The sequence below is a fragment of the Tripterygium wilfordii genome, chromosome 6, assembly GCF_013401445.1.
Source record: "Tripterygium wilfordii isolate XIE 37 chromosome 6, ASM1340144v1, whole genome shotgun sequence".
Lineage (NCBI taxonomy): Eukaryota > Viridiplantae > Streptophyta > Magnoliopsida > Celastrales > Celastraceae > Tripterygium > Tripterygium wilfordii.
This window is the reverse complement of record NC_052237.1, coordinates 11,186,877-11,205,315: the sequence shown is the minus strand read 5'-3', so window position 1 is coordinate 11,205,315 and position 18,439 is coordinate 11,186,877. Positions and strand designations below refer to the sequence as shown.

The 18,439-nt window shown below is 38.0% G+C and overlaps 2 protein-coding genes and 1 pseudogene across 2 annotated transcripts; 2 read left to right on the top strand and 1 right to left on the bottom strand.

Annotated features, from left to right (window-relative positions):
* The first annotated feature begins 1,377 nt into the window (after positions 1-1,377).
* On the top strand, positions 1,378-6,093 carry LOC119999270 (mannose-P-dolichol utilization defect 1 protein homolog 2-like). Its single transcript, XM_038846750.1, has 8 exons — positions 1,378-1,524; positions 1,684-1,837; positions 3,891-3,963; positions 4,053-4,119; positions 4,280-4,339; positions 4,852-4,912; positions 5,024-5,065; positions 5,655-6,093. Exons 1-8 carry the CDS (start codon positions 1,378-1,380, stop codon positions 5,756-5,758), a joined length of 708 nt encoding a protein of 235 aa, XP_038702678.1. The 3' UTR covers positions 5,759-6,093.
* A 2,957-nt stretch (positions 6,094-9,050) lies between these two features.
* Positions 9,051-10,974, bottom strand: LOC120000333 (F-box protein At1g47056-like). Its single transcript, XM_038848366.1, has one exon. It carries the CDS (start codon positions 10,814-10,816, stop codon positions 9,242-9,244), a length of 1,575 nt encoding a protein of 524 aa, XP_038704294.1. The 5' UTR covers positions 10,817-10,974; the 3' UTR covers positions 9,051-9,241.
* A 966-nt stretch (positions 10,975-11,940) lies between these two features.
* On the top strand, positions 11,941-15,764 carry LOC119999633 (annotated as a pseudogene).
* Positions 15,765-18,439: the final 2,675 nt, after the last annotated feature.

Here is an 18,439-nt window from a genome sequence, read left to right as displayed (position 1 = left end):
TTTACCGGACACCGGATGCTTTCTGCGTCAAAGGCAGCCTCTCTCTTTCAAGTCATATGGTAAAAGATCCCTCCTTTGCTTCTTTAATCTTCTTAATGCATGGATGAGCTAATTAATTCTTTTGACTTTTTTTTGATTTGGCTATTCTATGAAAGTAAACGCAACAAATATGTGCAGAAAGATGAATGTCACAAACTGTAGTGGGAGATCCGCCTGCCTCTGTTGAATAAATAAATGGCAAATTCCAATAGTCAAAATTCAATAATGTCTATATGTATGTATGTATGTATATGTGTACAAAACATATTATATGACCTACTAACACATGAATGAATGAATGGTCAGAAACAGACATTATCTGGACTAATGAGCTTTGGACTATAATATATGATCAGGGTAGGGTTACTTGATTTGTTATTTGGCACATTCTTTATTTATGGATAGTTCTAAAAGAAATTTATGGATACATTTTAAATATATTGAGAGATTTCTTTTTTCAAAATAGGTCTACGGGCTTGGGCTTGGGCTTCCGAGCTGACATCACCTTGTTCAAATGAGAATTGAAATATTTAGTAATATGGCACACATAGCTTCAAAGTGACGTGAGGGAAGCTCAAAGACAAGACACACCATTACTTCCAAAATCAGTTGGTTTGGAGTATGGCAGAGCCCTATATTTTCACAAGGGTTTTTTTTTCCTTTTTCTTTTTCTGATTTGTTTTAGTTGTATCAACTTCATATGCTCAACCAACAATATGGAGAAACCCATTAGCAAATTATTTCAGTCAATGTTGGAAAACCGAACACATCAGGTATATTGTTCACTATGGATCACGAGCCCGCACATATTTGTTATTCATGGGCCGTCACCACCGATTCTTGAGCTCAAAAAACGTATCACTTGTGTATGAGAGGTGCTAGGACTTCAATGCACAAAAGTGTGTGTTTCATTGTGAGAGAAAGAGTGTTGGAGAGAGACCTTGTGAAATGATCCTAGTTGAACAATGCCAGAATGCCTTCTCTTACCATATGAGGGCAATTGTCTGAATACCTGAATGGAATTGACATTCCCATCCATCATCCCATGTACTGAATTACTGATGGACAAATGAAGAAAAATAGAAAAAGCCCAAAACCGAAATCAACCCAAAATGATTATTTGGATGGATACGGCGCTGGTCCATGGCCCATTTAGTCATGGTGTCGGCCCATAATTTGTAATGTCTCGTGCAAGTTGCGTAACAGTTGAAATTCCTACTTTATTTGAAGTATTAAATTATTAGACACCTCGATCGATCGTTCAGCGATCACAGAATTTCACAGATTTCTAGTACGGAGGATTGAAGAAGCGAGACAGGGAGGAGGAGAAGAAGAAGAATGGAGTACATGGGGATAGATATAAGCTGTGCGTTGGGATCTCTTCGCGACGGAAAATTTCCCGACAAGGATTGCTTGCTTCCACTCATCTCCAAGCTACTCGGCTATGCCATCGTCGCTGCTTCTACCACCGTCAAGCTCCCTCAGGTTTCAATATCCAATTCTCTTCTACTTTACTCAAGTCTTCATCTTTTTATGTTTAATTACATTCGTTTCTTTAATTTCTGTTTCCGATTTAAATCTGGTGTTGCATCTTAGTCCAAATTCAAACTGATGCCTTGCCTTTCGATTTGATGGGAATTGCAGATAATGAAAATCTTAAAGCATAAAAGTGTGAGAGGGCTTAGTGTTCCTGCCTTTGAGTTGGAAGTGATCGGTTATACTATAGCTCTGGCTTATAGCGTTCACAAGGGTCTTCCCTTCTCTGCTTTTGGGGAATATGTGTTTCTTCTCGTTCAGGGTACCCCTTCATCACTTTTTTCTTTGTTTGCCGTGAAATGTGACTAGTGATGTTTTCTTCTTCTTTTACTTTGAAAAATCAAAAATAAATGCTACTTGAGATTCCAATTGCTGCGTGGTTTACCGATCTACATTAGATTTTGTAGTTAGTGGTGTACAACTCTACGCCTGGTTTTGCTTACTTTTTATGGTTTCCAATCAACGATGCTGAACAACTGACCTAGATCGGTTATTTATAATTAGTAGACAATCTTTAAATGGCTTGGGTCTGTTTTCTACCCTAGTGGGTTGCTTAAGATGAATGGTAATGTATGTTTAGAGGTAGAAAATCTGTTAATCGGAGAGTTGCTTAACTTATTTAATTTTTGATTGAGGAAGGAAATTTTGATGTGAAACCCATTACCCATCATTGTTGTCACAGTCCCAATGGTAGGGGCACAATTGAATGTTGCGGGATTTACAATGTTTGGAAACCTTACCTGTTTGACTGGCACCACCATCAAAATATTTTTGCTCAACAATTTGGAGTCTGTTACATTATTCATTAGGGGAATTAGTTGAATCCGCCACCTGGATTCTCCTCCGCCATTTGCTTCAAGCTAAAGCAATTTTATGCTCTAACTGTATATTCTATCTGATGCAGGAATCCTTATTAGAAGAGGATTTCCTTTAAATTACGTTTTGTAGGAATCCTCATTAGCAGAGGATTTCCTTTAAATTACATTTTTTTTTTGCAAAGTTACAATATGAGAGACTCCTTACATGTTCATTGAGAGATTGATACACACGCGGTGAGAGGCTGAGAGGGGAAGATGAATTTATTTGACCCGACTTGAGAGATTCAGCCATTCAGGGTGATCTTGTTCAATTTAGATGTTCAAGAATTCTGTTCCAATTTCTAACCTAGGAATTGGGAATTTCTGTTCTAGGTTTCTTGAATTGTGGCTGATTTGGGGGTTAGGGTATCTGGTTCGCTCAATTCTAAACAAAATCTACGTGAGTAGTTTTAAAAATTACTTCACCATCAGTTCCATTCATATCTTTTTGGCCGCTCTCCTCTTTTCAATATCTCATGTTTTTTTGCTTAATTTTTTGCACCGCCTCTACTTCTCTATGTTTTACACCTGAAACGGATTTTCTTTTATTGTATCTTCGGTTGGTGCCACCCCTGTCCTAGATTGAATAGTCTGCGTTCCTTACCCGATTCTTCCTTTTGTAGCCTGTGCATCCAACTCAATGTTCCTTGTTCTGCTACATTTATGTTTTGAACATGTTGTCTCTTAATGGTTAAACATTCCTTACATCATTGCAGGGAACATAACAGGCTTATTGCTTTTAGTGTTTAAATTCAAGATTACCATTGGTTGCACTCTTCTATTCATCCAATCAGGGAAAAAAGAAGAAATAATTCTTGTGCATAAGGCTCCCGCAGTGGGCGGGTTCAGGGATGGGGGCAGGCAGGATGTACGTTGACCTTATTCTCACATAATATTTGGAGAGGCTATTTCATCCAATCAACTTTTGGATATATCTTCCTCAATCTCTTTGTTATTTTGAAGGTGACAAGAAACAACAAGTGAAAATAAAAGGAAAGAGACTACATCGAATTTCAAAAAAAAGTGAAGTAATTGGTTATAAGTTGTTCACCTTCAGTAGTCACATACTTCACTATATTAACTTCCTGTTTAAACGTATGACTGACCGTACCATGTTTTCATACAAACCCAACCTCTGCAAGGAACAAAATGGTTCCTGGTTAGGGTGTGTAGAGGTTAGTTTGATCAGGGTATTGAAGCCCTTTTCTTCTTTTTCTCCTACTTTTTGATAAGTTATGTTCTTTTTATTATTATTATTAGCATGAGAGGAGACTTGAACCGAGGACGTTACCATGGTTTACACTTATGAAAGTGAATACGGAACCTAGATTTTCCTCCAAGAAGTTTTTTTGTCACATTTTGTTTTGGTTAAATCAATCAGATGGGTGTTTTGAAATGCACATGAGAAGCTATATTGTAAACGGATCTAATGCAGTTTCTTTCCATTTTCTGCTACAGCAATTATCTTAGTGTCTATAATACACTACTATTCACAACCTCTGGGGGCTGCAACATGGATCAGAGCATCATTGTATCCTTCTTGTTTGCCTTGGCTTTTCATTGAAAGTATTTGAAACCACAATTCCAGGACTCAAACATTTCCTAACAATTTTGTTTCAGATATTGTGCTATAGCTCCTACTGTTTTAGCTGGTCAAGTTGATCCTGTCCTTTTTGAAGCTCTTTATGTGAGTCCTAAGTCCTTTCTGTTTGCCTCTATTCTTATTGTCTTGATTTCCTTGTCTATAGGATAACTTGGATGCATCTATATTTGAATCTTAATTAAATTCCTCGCGTTCTCTCTAATCTGCTCTTGAAGTGCTCTCATGTGGAAGTGATGTGTTGCAGGCAGGGATGCATGCGATTTTTCTTTGTGCCCGAGTTCCGCAGATATGGCAGAACTTCTCTGTAAGTTCAACATAAAGTTTGCATTGTGCCATTAAATTGGAGGTGTTAATGAATTCTCACATAAAACTTGGACTGCATTTTGGTTTTCAAACCACCTGGACAGAAAGTCTGTTTTAAGTCAACTTATATGGATGAGCCTATTTTCACTGTTACTTTCATATAGAGTGCTTTATGTCCTCTTTTGGGTCTTTTTTATATGCAAGGGCAGTTAGGTAGGCACTTTTTCTTCACTTTATTTTTTAAATGATATGGGAGCTCTTAATGGAGTTCAGGCATGGGAAATGATCTAGTTGTGACCCATCCCTACATTCTTCACCGTAATTATCACTCCACCTATTTTTTGATATGCAAGTGTCAATTGATGCAAGTGGGCGTGGGGTTAATATGGTTATCCATTTTCCATAGCAGTATTATTAATTTATTACTCATGTTTGCTGTGGGATTTTAAGTTACTTTTATCCAAACTTGTTTGGTGTTTTTTCATGTTATTTGCAACAACTATACTTTTGCAGAATAAAAGCACTGGAGAGCTCAGCTTCTTAACATGTTTTATGAATTTTGGTGGTTCCATGGGTGAGTTCATTGTTATTGACCTAGTTTTGGTTACGGGGAGTGTATGCTTAGAATAATGTGCGAGTGTTTCTTTTATCAAAAGTTTTAAACTTTTCCTCCTCCATTTTGCAGTGAGAGTCTTCACCAGCATCCAGGAAAATGCACCAACGAGTGGTATCCTTGCCAATTTCTCGTATTGTGATTTTGCATTGTTTTAATGATTGAATATGGTGCCTCATGATTTTTCTAGTGTTATGTTCTGTGCCCTTGGTTTTACATACTTATGCTTTCAGCTTTCCTTTCTGTTTCCCCAACTCTTTTAATTGACGCAAATCGGAAATCACTACCATCTGATCCTTAATCCCAAACATAGGTGGGTAGTAATTTCGAAAATAAAGTAGGAACTTCTTTCACCGTACATAACGACAGTGTAGCCTAGAATTTAGTTCTTTATTGGATTATATAATGCATGGAGTTGTTGAAGCATATGAAGAGAGAATATATATTACGGTGATGAGAAACCAGATTCATGGTTCTTATTACCATAGAACACTGGTTAATAGACACACCATGTCATATAGGTATTCTGCCCGCTGGCTATTTCGAATAAAGGGTTCCTCTTCCTCACACCTTTCCCTTACTATCATTCCCCAACTGTTTTACATGTTCTGTCTATGCTCTTGAAAGTAGAAACTATATACCCAGCTGGCTTCTTTTAAAGTTTTATGTTTTGCAAGCTGTTGCTCTCCTTAATCTACTGAAGTTATATTGGGCTCTGTCATTGGCATTGTGACAAATGGTACCATCTTAAGTCAGATAATTCTGTATCGCAAGCCAGAGGCTGGAAAGGAGAAGAAAGTGAAGTAAGAAGATACCCGACATGGCTACATTGCTTCGACTAGAGAGTTATATAGGTGCTGCAAGCGAGCCAACGTCGGGATTGTCTATGCTCGAAAGAAAATCGAGGTCATCTATCTATCATTAGTCTTTCATACTTATTTCAAGTTTCAATGATTTGTTGCAAATTGGGCAAGCTTGCTGTATTCATTAATACATGAAAGGAAAGCCAACAGTTTATTTACGCCACAAGACGTATTCGAGGTTAGATGAATTTTTGGCGCCCATGGTGAATTCACTCTGCATTCTTCATACTCTCTTATATATGTTTTTCATAATCTACTCTCTTATATTAGTCTGCTTCATACCATACAATTGATTTGGCAGCTTTTTATTTTCATCACAGAGGGGTGAAGCCCTGGGCCTTAAGAATCCGTCGCAAATTGTTAACAGGCATGGTTTAACGGGCCTCAAGGAGCTAGACCGGGCTTGGAGCCTAGCTTTCGAGCCCATTACTAGATCTGTATCGGCCCTTCTTTATGATTAAAGTTGAAAATTAACAATAATTGATTGTTTCCTAATGTCTTCATTATCATCCTTTGAAGTTCAATTAAATTTCTACATGGAATTCATCCATGAACGGATTCCACCTTAAATGGAAACATGAACATGATCGACAAAATCATTAAGGACACTACTCTCTAAACCCAAAAATATTGAAAATGTATCTTATTAAACTAAATTGTGAGAGTCCAATTCGTTATCAACTTCGGCCAAAGGTATATCCCTCCTTGATCTATCTCGTGAATCTTAGCTCAACTTATATGTCAAGAAGTAGACCTATTCGGCTCGAGTTTAAGCACAAATTTGCTATTTAAAATAAACAACCCTCCTTGATCTATCTCGTGAATCTCAGCTCAACTTATATGTCAAGAAATAGACCTATTCGGCTCGAGTTTAAGCACAAATTTGCTATTTAAAATAAACAAGCAAGTAGTGCGTACGAACCGTTTGGCCCAAGTTTAAAAGTTTTGAGGTAGCATTGTCAATTAAGTTTTGCGTAAGAACCATTCGGCCCAAGTTTAAAAGTTTGAGGTAGCATTGTCAATTGATTCTGGCTATCTTTTACAGCCAAATTAGAAGTTACTAAATACTATGTCCATTGTTCAAACAAGTAGAATCACACAACAATAACTGATTACAGATTGTCACCTCCACCAGCAACTTTCCAAACCAAAATTTATGGTTGCGGGGTGGTTGGGAATTAGATATAAGTAGGGATAAAAAAAATTGAACGTTGAAGACTACTAACTACCAGTCATAGTTAGCTTAACCTCTAAGTTTTTTAAAATAATTGGGAAAACGTTTGAAACCCTGTAATCATAATTAAAAGAAGAAAGAAAAAGTGCACCTTCAATTCGACTTTTTCACTTTATCATGTACTAGTCACCATATCTAACTCCTACCAATCAAACATTCCTATCAATGGAATATAAAATTGAGAGGGGAAAGAAAGAACAACAATGCACAAGGCATAAGCATATGTTGCAGCATAAGCATATGTTGCATATGTTGCAGAGATGCCATGTCTATCCTGTGATAATGAATCTCTTACGTTGCAATGAACCATCTCTAGCCATTGCACTAACGCGATAGTATGTCAAACTTTCGAGATGCTATAACGACAAAATGACTTACAGAAGCCAATTGAAAAGAAGCTTAAAATGCCCTCTGATGGAGAAACATACCAGGACATGAGCACGACAAGCTGCACCTTTGAGAAATCAACCCTTAATCTGAGAAGCAGCTTATAGAATTAGAAGCACATGAAAATAGTTACCTGGCAAAATATAATGACCTCAACTTGGAAGCTAACTTCTTGCTCTCCATGCCACAAGTATCACCATGCAGTGGCGGCCTAACTGCACCCTAAGAGGACTGCACAATCAAGCCCCTATCATGTGCCTTCAATCCTAGCAGAAAGACAAAAAAGTGATATAATCAACTACACTAAAAACAGATAGCCTCAGAGCAGACCATCTGGCATATGATCATCTGTTACTCCGGAAAGAAAGCATTGCAAATTGCTTATATTTTGTTGGATTGTCCAACACCAGACTAACTAGACCTGTTTGTTAATGAAAGACCCAATTTGTCACTAAAAAAGACGTAAGGTGCTATCACGAACCTCAGAAAAAAAATTCATCAGAATCTTCCACGTATCTTTAGAGCTACTGAGCTCACCAAGGCAACGAGTAGAACCAGTTCATATTAATTTACAGTTGGGACTCATATTGATTCCCAGGACTTTGCCATCAGTCACATAAGAAATCCAGAGACTAGAGGAGGCTGCATCAATCACCTATTGCATATTGCAAACAACTTACCAATTCAGCCAACATGACTGCTACAAAGCTTCAAAGTAGACCCGACTCAGCAAGTCAGCACCATAAAAGTACCAGCTAACTTCTTCCAATTCAATTATGTTACGCAACTAATTCGATAATCTTGCCATACCTGCCACTGCCACACTGGATATGGTACACATGTCTCCTTCCTTAAGCAGCATCTAAAGATCTAGATCCTCACCAAGTGAAATAATAATGTGCTTATACAATGCCACTAGAAAGCATACTACATTTTATAACAAGCAGTGACTAAAAAGTTAGAACAAGCCTAATAGAGAAGTGGGCATCAAATAGGCCGAGTAAATGAATATAATCAATACAGTATCAACAAATCACTTGACCTTTTCAAGTATTCGTCCTATCCACCATGATATCATAACTAGTAGCATGGATCTCATTTTCACAGCCAGGTGTTGATTCATTCTTATATAAGATCGCATCTAAACAATCCAAAATGTTGCGAAGTAAAACAATTAGGAGACAAGCCCAGCTCAGCCGCCCCGGAAAGGTCTTCATATGAGGCATCTCTACCTTGGAATATGCTGGCTCATACCTGAGTCTCAACTAGTATGCATTTCTCTTCTTGAAAAGGACATTTATTTTCAAAGCATTTTTCTTTGTGAAAAAAAACAGAGAGTTTCCCTTGCTTTCATGTTAAAAAATTCAACACCAAAACAAAAAAAAAATAAAAAAAATTAACATCATTCAGTTTCAGAGCATGTCAGTTGTACTGTTATATACACTGAACTGTGGCGAGGCAGTAGACACCTTAGTAGCATAAATCTCAAACTAAAGCAGACAGAAGCAATGGCAATGTTGATCCACCAGTGCATGCAAAACCTAAGATAAAAGAGGAGATCTCTCACTCTTTCCAACGGCATAAAAAAAGTCTACTAAACAAGTGAACACAAATTCAAGTTACTAGAAACACAAGACCCTGGAATATAACCACTTTTCATACGAAGAATTCAATTCACAATGCAATAAACAGCACACAACACAAAATTAAGTACAAAATAAAGACAGAATCAGCTAATAAGATGCAAACTAAGAGCAGATCAAAAGTTCACTTTGCTCTGTTTCGTAACTTTTGTTCTAGATTCCTTTAGGAAATGTTTCTAGAACTGCTGTTACCAACTGACAACCTCCTGAAAGTGCAAGCCAACCTTGACTTAAATGAGGCCGATCTTCCAGTGCTACTGGATGCAATATTAGGCGCAGCCACAACTATGGAAGGAAACTCAACAACATTTTCCTGTGCCCCGCCATCACTAGCACTTGCATCCTGAGGTTCAGGTTCACCATTGTCCAAATTAACAGCAAGCGACCCTCTACTTGCTCTCAACCAATCTGCACCATCACAAGTCACTGCTCTACACTTCTTGACCTTTACTTTCACCAAATTTGGGCATCCACTAGCAAGTGCTTCCATTCCTTCATCCGAAACAGGGCAACTCTTGATGCAAAGCTTTTTCAATGCAATACATTTTGCAGCAATGCACGAAATCTCTGCATCACCAACAGTATTACTTCCACATAAGGCTAATCGCTCTAGATTCTGGCAATTGGATGACAGCATTTCCAAGCTCAGTTTCGTAGGATTGACTGCAATAAGAACCAATTCTTGCAAATTAGGGCAAAACTTAGCAACAGCAATTAAACCCTCATCACCTATCCTGTTCGCCTTCCATCCATCAATGTGAAGCTTCCTTAGTAGTTTGCAATGCTCAGCGATCGATATGAGTCCTAAATTGGTGCACTCTGGGGTTTTGACAAGGTGCAAGATCTCCAGGTTCGAAAAATTAGAGATGGCAGCAAGGCCAACATCGCTAACCTGGAGCCTCTCGAGATGGATCTCAACTAAACCGGAGGTTCTATCCGCAATAACTTCAAGAAGCTTGTCCCAATCACCGGAGCATCGAAAAAGCTTCAAAGTCCTGAGATTCTTTGCCCCAATTATAAGAGGCCCAAAACACTGTCCATTGTAAAGCTCCTTTAAACAAATTGTTTTGAGAGAAGATGCAACTACGCCAGGCCCAATCGGCTTGGCCGCGGCTCCATTCGTGATACCACGGAGCCTCTTCACGGATAATTCTTCCAGGGACGCGCAGTTATCAAGAATTGCGTTCATGCCCTTCGCTCCGAAGGTGCAAGATCCACATGAGAGTTTCTTCAAACTCTTGCAGTTTTTCGCAAAGGCTTCGATTCCGGTATCTGTGAGTTCGCGGCAGGCGCGTAGCTTGAGGCGCATGAGATTCCGGCATTTGCAAGATATGAGAATCAGCGCGTCGTCTCCGATGCTGACGGATCTGCGCTCACACTTCAGAGTTAGCTTTGTGACAGCATCGAATCGAGAGAATAGATAAGGAATTTGAGGGAGGAGATCTGCTTGAGCGTTGAGAGAAAGACGATGACGGCTTTGCCCTTCGATCGTCAACCATCGCTTACACACCAGAGAGCAGTTTTTCCGGTCGCCGGAGGTAAGTGACTGGAAAATGTAGGCCAAACACTCGTCGGGGAGCTCGGAGATATAATCGGGTGCTGTATCGGAAACATCGAAATCGCTTGATTCATCGGTAAGCATTGGAGAGAAGAAAGGCGTTGGTTTGGGCTTGGCTCTGAAGCTGTTGCTGAATTCACGACGGCTCGAGAATGCGGCCGTCGAAGTTGACTGGCCCATCCACGGAAACTTGAAAACGAAAACGAACGGCTGAGATTTGGATTCTTATCCGGGGCACCAGAGATTGTACGTTGAATCTATCCGGCAGGTTCTTAGTGGTATTTTCCCGAAATGGTTCAGAGAGAAACGGACCCGAAATCCATATTCATTGTGCCTCTGAAGGTTTGTTTAATCTTCCGCTTCTGGCGTCCCCGCCACGTGCTTATCATGGGCTTGAACGTTTCTGGTTTTGAAAATTAATTTTCACTTGATGATGGTGTGAATCAGGACCAAATACGTGGAATAGGTCAAACTTCAACGAAATGATTTGTACTTTGAAGGGCGATAAAGTGAGGTCACATGGTTTACAGATGGGGACGTCCGCGTGAAATATTTGTATCATATTATTATTTTATCTTATCTTTGTTTGATTCCTTCAAATATACACTAACACAATAAATGAATGTCTTTGCATTGTCCTTGTCATAGCATGGGTTTTACTAATTTCATCATGATCTTATGCACGTAATCATGCTTAAAATTAGGAATGGCAAAAGTTCGATTTCGGATCGTATCATACAATCACACGTATTTATAAAATATTTATATATCTGAATCTTAAATTGGATTGAATTTTGAAAGTATTTAATTGATTATTGATCAAACCCGTATTAGTTTAAATTCAGACAATTAAATCGGACAACAACCTAATCCATGTTATGTTCCGAACAAGTAACATTGTTTTAAATTCAGACAATTAAATCGGACAATAACCTAATCCATGTTATGTTCCGAACAAGTAACATTGTTTTAAACCGGACAAAAATTTTATGTTTGGTCTAAGATTTTGGATATGTAATTTATGTCCAAACTTAATTTAATTCGGATCGAACAAATTCGATCGTCTAGATGGAAGAAAATTTTGACACCCTACTCCAAATTCCAAAGTCTTTGAAATTTGAATGTAGAGGAAGTTTTTATTTATTTATTTCTACTGGAGTTGATACCACAAAAGGGCCCGCACTAAGAGATGGGCCTATTAATCACATATATATAAAACAGGCCTCTAGTCAAACAGCCCGTTAATTCTAGGCCCAGCAGTTGCATAAAGCAGCAGACCGCGGAGAAAATATCCAATCCTCCCAAACGGAGAAAATGACCGATCATAGCCATTTTATCAGGAACTCGAGTCTCGATTTTCGCTCGCTCTAGTCTAATTGACCGCAATGGCGGCTGCTGCTGCTTCGCTGCTGAGAGGATTACCTCTGCTGCGCTTCCGTCTTCTGCGCCACAGCCTCCCCCTATCCGTGGAATCTCTAGCTCATTCGCGGCGGCCGTGGTGCTCAGCTGCCGATTTCACTCGCCAAGACGAGGACTTATCCTCCGCAAGCAAGACCACTCCAGAGTTGGGCGTGAAGAACTCTCCGAAGTCCCAAAGATGAGATGATCCAGACTACCGAAAATGGAAAGATAAAGAAGAGGAGATTCTTCGAGATATCGAGCCCATTATTTTGCTCACCAAAGAGATTCTCCACTCTGACAGGTCATCTCTATCTCTCTGTTACCCGTCATATGTAGTTTGCATGTGTTAAACAACATCTGTATGTTTAATTGTGTATACTTCAGTCTCGGGAAGCATTCAATTTGTATTGTATGTGTGTTGATTGTGTTGGATTGTGAATCACAATACAAAGAAGTTTTGAATTAGTTATCTCATAGAATTTAAGTTGCTCTATTGATTCTACTGCGCCAAATTTATGTGAATACAGACAGTACCGAAAACAGGCAGCTGCTTAATAAAGGATGGTAAAAGGGGAAGAAATGCTGTTGTTTTAGGATAGAAGAGTGTCTGTTACATGTTTTTGGTTCCTTTTGTACTGTAAGATTTTTCATTTAACTAATTACTTTGAATTCTAAATGGCTTTATGTAATCTACAAGCTCCTCATAAAAAAGAAGTTATGTACAAGCCATGTAAACTTTAGGAACCAGAAAGGCGTGATCGATCTAATACTCCTGGTTACATGAGGGACTACTTGGCTGGAGAGAAATAATAGGGCTTTTAGAGGGATGGAGTCTTCTCTTTGCAAGATTGAGTACTTATGGTTTCACAATTTACTTTTTTTGGTTCAATGGGGAGGTTAGCAGAGATGAGAATATGAGAGAGACGATCGTGAATCTTATGTAACCTTGTATGCTCTTTGGCACCTCCTGGATGCTGTTATTCAATATATTTTCATTTTCCATTCAAAAATATATATAAACTATAGGATTAAGCGAAATGAGCAATGTAGCATTGAAGTCATGTGGATGGCAACTGGCAAGTGTTTCCTTGGTGTAGATAATGGCTCGAAGGGTTCAAATTTGTTCAACATGCTGTCATATGGTAACCCGAAACTGAAGTCTAGTGGATGGGCCAGCCATTGATTTTCGTACTGGTCCATGTAAAGCTTGATAGGATCATAGTGTAGTGCCCAACTGTTCTCACTGCTTTTTTCTGATTAAGTTGTGCCTTATTCCAAGATAACTCATTGCACTGTGCAGTCATATGTACATGTGCTGTGAAGCTTGTTCTAGACCTCTGTGTGATGCTTTTTGATTTTGAAAGGACTCTAAAAGCTCGTCTTTATTCAACTTATTTTCTTGCTGCCAGGTATGTGGATGGGGAACAGCGAACAACTGAAGACGAGAAAGCTGTGGTAGAGAAACTTCTTGCTTACCATCCAAATTCTGAAGATAAAATTGGATGTGGTATGGATTCTATAATGGTAAGGGGTTTTCTGCATGGTCTTTCATTGAATAGTTGCTATTGTTGACTAAGTTGTGGCTTATATATGTAAATAAATGGTAAGGGGTTTTTAGCCCCCTTGTTTGGCGATAAAGGGTAAACAAATCCCATACGCTAGGTTTCCACAGTTGACGTAGGATCTGGAAAAAGGCAAGATGTACTCTACCTTACCCCCATATTATTGTAGAGAAGCTGTTTCTTGGATTTGAACACATGACCTCAAGGTTGTTGTGAGACAGCCTTACCACTTGGCCATGATATTTAAGTGGCAATGAAAAAGGTAATTGAATATAATTAGGTTCGTTAATAAATACTTTCTTTGATCTGTATGTTCCTCCCATGTGCCATCGACCTGAAACACAATATAAGAGTTATCCAAGCGGAGTAGAACCTTTCAGAAGACTTGATGAATAATCTTTTATCATTTCTATGTAGCCAAAAGTTCTCAAAATGTTCAAAGAAATAAATAGTTCCATGGTGGGGGAAAAGAGATGGGAGGAAGTTGTTTACTTTTTTTGCCTGAAAATTAGCATTTGCATGTATTAGTCCTATCAGTTAGTTCTGTAGTCGAATAAAGATGTTTTAGATGGTAGATCAGTCACAAGTCACAAGGACAGACCTTGGCATAATGGTAAAGTTGCTCAACTAGGTGTCCCATGTTAAAACCCACATAAACAGCCTCTATGCCATGCAGGTGCAATCCTGTATGTATCTGCTCTCTCTAGACCCTGCAGTGATGGCAGTATGGGACAGTGGATTTGAATATAGTTGATCACTTGTCTTATGCTTCTTGTGTTGCTTGATCTTCATGGATGTTGTCCTTCGCTCCTTTGATTAGTAACACCTTCAGTGTTATCTATTTTCGGTTGGTGTTTCTGCTTGCCACTCCAATTGTATAACCTCATATGACAACTCACTGGACTCTTAAGTTGTAGAATTTGGGAAACAGAAGTGATTAGGAAATGGACCACTTGACACCCTCACCAAACATCTTGACTTGTGTGATTGTGTCCCTGCGTCAACATGATGTTAAATAGTGGGAACATCTTATGGAGGCAGCATTTCTTATGGACCATATCTCGTGTCTCCTTTTCCCTTATTAGTTATTTCCCTTTAGCATAAAATATCTACAATTTAGTTTGTGAAAATTGACTTAAAACTCAATGCTAGAACAGAAGATATTCATATGCCAGCCTCGTCTAAATTATCGCTTCTTAGTCCTTTTAAATTCATGGACTCAGTGTGTTTATTCGAATACTTGGAACTTCTGCAATTTTGTTTGAGTTTCCCTGTAAATGATCTCCCGCCATTACCAAATTATTCTCAACCAAAGATTTCCAAAATAAATGAAAGGTTAACATATGAATTGGTAGCCAAATATTCCCACCATTACTTTGCATAACTGGGGTGTGAAGAACATGTTCTTGCATCAAGATATTAATGTCATGGGCTCCATTGTTTTTCTACTCTCAGTTTGCATGCACTTCTCTCATACGGGTGGCATGTAGGTCATAGATAAATCTCTTTGATCTGTATCATCCATATGCTCATTAGTTTTTATAGTGGAAACATCTTTACCCCTGCCTTTTATTTTTCATTTCTCTCATAATTTAAGCTTTTGACCAAAACTAACTCTTGTTCTTTTCAAGTTCTTTGTGTTGTATTTTATGCAAGCTAATATTTTCAATTATGCAAATAACTGAAGAGGTTAAATACTTTGGATGAAGGTTGACCGACATCCTGAATTCAGATACTCAAGGTGCCTATTTGTTGTAAGAACTGATGGTGGATGGATAGACTTCTCCTATCAGAAATGTCTTCGAGCATATATTCGAAATAAGTATCCAGCCCATGCAGAGAGGTTTATTCGTGAGCATTTTAAACGCAGCCGCGGTTGATGTTTGTTAAACCAGAATGGCTTCGCTGATCTACATACTTAGCCTCGACTGGCCCTAATGTTAATATATTGGTAATCCTTGACTGAAGATTCCAGCTAATGACACGACCAGAAGAAATTATTGAAATGAACTTCACTTTGTTGAGTTGCATCTCTCTTTTTGTTTGCTTGGCTTTTACTTTCGATTCCATGAACAATGAGATTTGTGATAGCATGAAAGAGTATAGAGAAGACTGATGTTGAATAGAAAAGTTAAAAATTATAGAAGTGACACTGTTTTGATGAATTTCAGACATGGTTCACTTCACTCCCAACGGCAGATGACTGAATAATTTGCAGAGATGACCTGTAAATGTTGGAACCAATTACGGTATGTAACGATACTGAAGCCAATTGGTTGAGAATTTTTTTTTTCTTTTTTAAAATAACGTTGAGAAACATGTTTTTTATTGAATTCGAACCTTTGATACACATATGTTTAATCTAATCGATTGGCAATTGAGTCACTTCGCGTTATTAATTGATTGAGAATTTAGAATTGCCTGGTCGTCAGGGTTTTCTGAAGTCCAAGGTCATGGTTGTTAGTTAATGTTTGGAACCATAACCACAGAAGAAACTAATAATTGCCCACAACCCCCATTTGGCCTTTGCAAAATAAATATAATTCAATATGCCAACCATGTATGCATGGACTGGTCATAGCAAATTTGATGCACTTAGTACCATGTCTTGGTCAGTTCTTGTACGGAGCATCAATCTTATGATATTGGGTGGGTGATGATCGATTAACCATAAGTGGTAACAAAAGATCTTGTCTTCATCAAAGGTCCACTCTTAATTATGTAAGCTGTTGAATTACAACCTCTGAATCTCTGCATGTCATCAGTAATGAAAAAGTTTTTGCAAGCTATGAGCTATCATTACCAGATATACATAATCATTAGACATGAGAGTAGTATTTGAAGGTGATGCCACTTTGGCCCAACTTAAACCTTCTCATAGGGTGAGTAAATTTTGTGCAGCTTGATAATAGCATATATTTAAAAGATAATTTGTATGATGTGATTCTCGGTTAATTGATTAACTAAGCGTATTACCATTTTCAATGAAAGCTCTCTATCATGGTCAAGCTTTTGGTTGGTTGTGTTCTGACTTTCTTATTCTGAACAAAAGTAGAGTGGGCTCTCAGTCTCTGACTTGTACCAGAATAATGAAATAATAGCTTTTGTAGATATAGAAACTTGAGTGCTCCCAAACCCTATCATGCACAGGGAAAATGAAAAAAGGTGTAAAAAAAAATGGAGTGTGGAATATTGTTTTCGGTGTAGTGAGTGACAGAGTGAACTGGAAACCAAACCCAACAACCACAGCACCATGCATGCACCTCCATTTCCACTCATTATCATGAGCATCTTCATTTACCTTAATTTCTTGGACGAAGAGCCCTGTAAAAGAAAAAGAAAGAAAGCAACATAACCAGACACATCAACACAGGCAGTTGTCATTAACCCAACAAATAACTCGTTGAATTGGGGTAATTGATATTTGATAAACACTACTCTCCACGTGAGTTAGACAATCCGACGACCCAACATGTGAAAATTCAAAACCCATTAAGAGGCAAGCTCAAACATATAGCAAAACCCCATTAAGGGACAAACTCAAACATATAGCCTAATTTCGTAATGGGTACTAAATATGTAAAAAATTGAAAGAAATGATAGTAAATTGCGGAAGTTAGGGTTTAAACTTAATGCCTTTTTCTTTGATCAACCATCTTATAGTTTGTTATTTGTCATTCAAACCAATAAATTAATTTGTTGAGTTTGAACATTTCACATCATTTATACCATATTATAACAGCTAGAATTGCGTTGTGTGAATATATTTAGGCTTCTTTGGCATGTATTGCAGAGAGAAAGACCTCTTTCATACCTGAATTGTCCTGATCGTAAGAGACAGTGAATTTAGATTGGGAAGTGAATGTTTCCATATATAATAATTATCATTGAATCATAGACAGGGAATGGTATTTGATATGTGGGGAAAACGAGGAATGTACGTGCTTAAAACAAGAAACACTAGTAATGATGCATGTATATATGCGATCTCTTCCTCTGACTTATTACAAAGCATGCAATAGCATTCAAGAAATTGCAGGCTACTGTAAGTACATACACGTTTTTACTCTATATGAGTCTTTTGCATAATTGCATGTGTGAGTTGTTGAAATTTCCAGCACAAATACATCAATAATTTTTTATTCTTTGAGTATATAAGTTTACTATAGATATATCAAGCCCGTAAAATTTTGTTTTTTATGGGTTATCTCACAATGATACTTAGGTTCAAAAAAAGCGTCAATTGAAGTGAGAGGGATTGGGTTTTACATCATTTATACCATATTATAACAGCTAGAATTGCGTTGTGTGAATATATTTAGGCTTCTTTAGCATGTATTGCAGAGAGAAAGACCTCTTTCATACCTGAATTGTCCTGATCGTAAGAGACAGTGAATTTAGATTGGGAAGTGAATGTTTCCATATATAATAATTATCATTGAATCATAGACAGGGGAATGGTATTTGATATGTGGGGAAAACGAGGAATGTACGTGCTTAAAACAAGAAACACTAGTAATGATGCATGTATATATGCGATCTCTTCTTCTGACTTATTACAACACATGCAATAGCATTCAAGAAATTGCAGGCTACTGTAAGTACATACATGCTTTTACTCTATGTGAGTCTTTTGCATAATTGCATGTCTGAGTTGTTGAAATTTCCAGCACAAATACATCAATAATTTTTTATTCTTTGAGTTTATAAGTTTACTATAGATATATCAAGCCCGTAAAATTTTGTTTTTTATGGGTTATCTCACAATGATACTTAGGTTCAAAAAAAACGTCAGTTGAAGTGAGAGGGATTGGGTTTTACTTATAAGTCGGTTGACTAG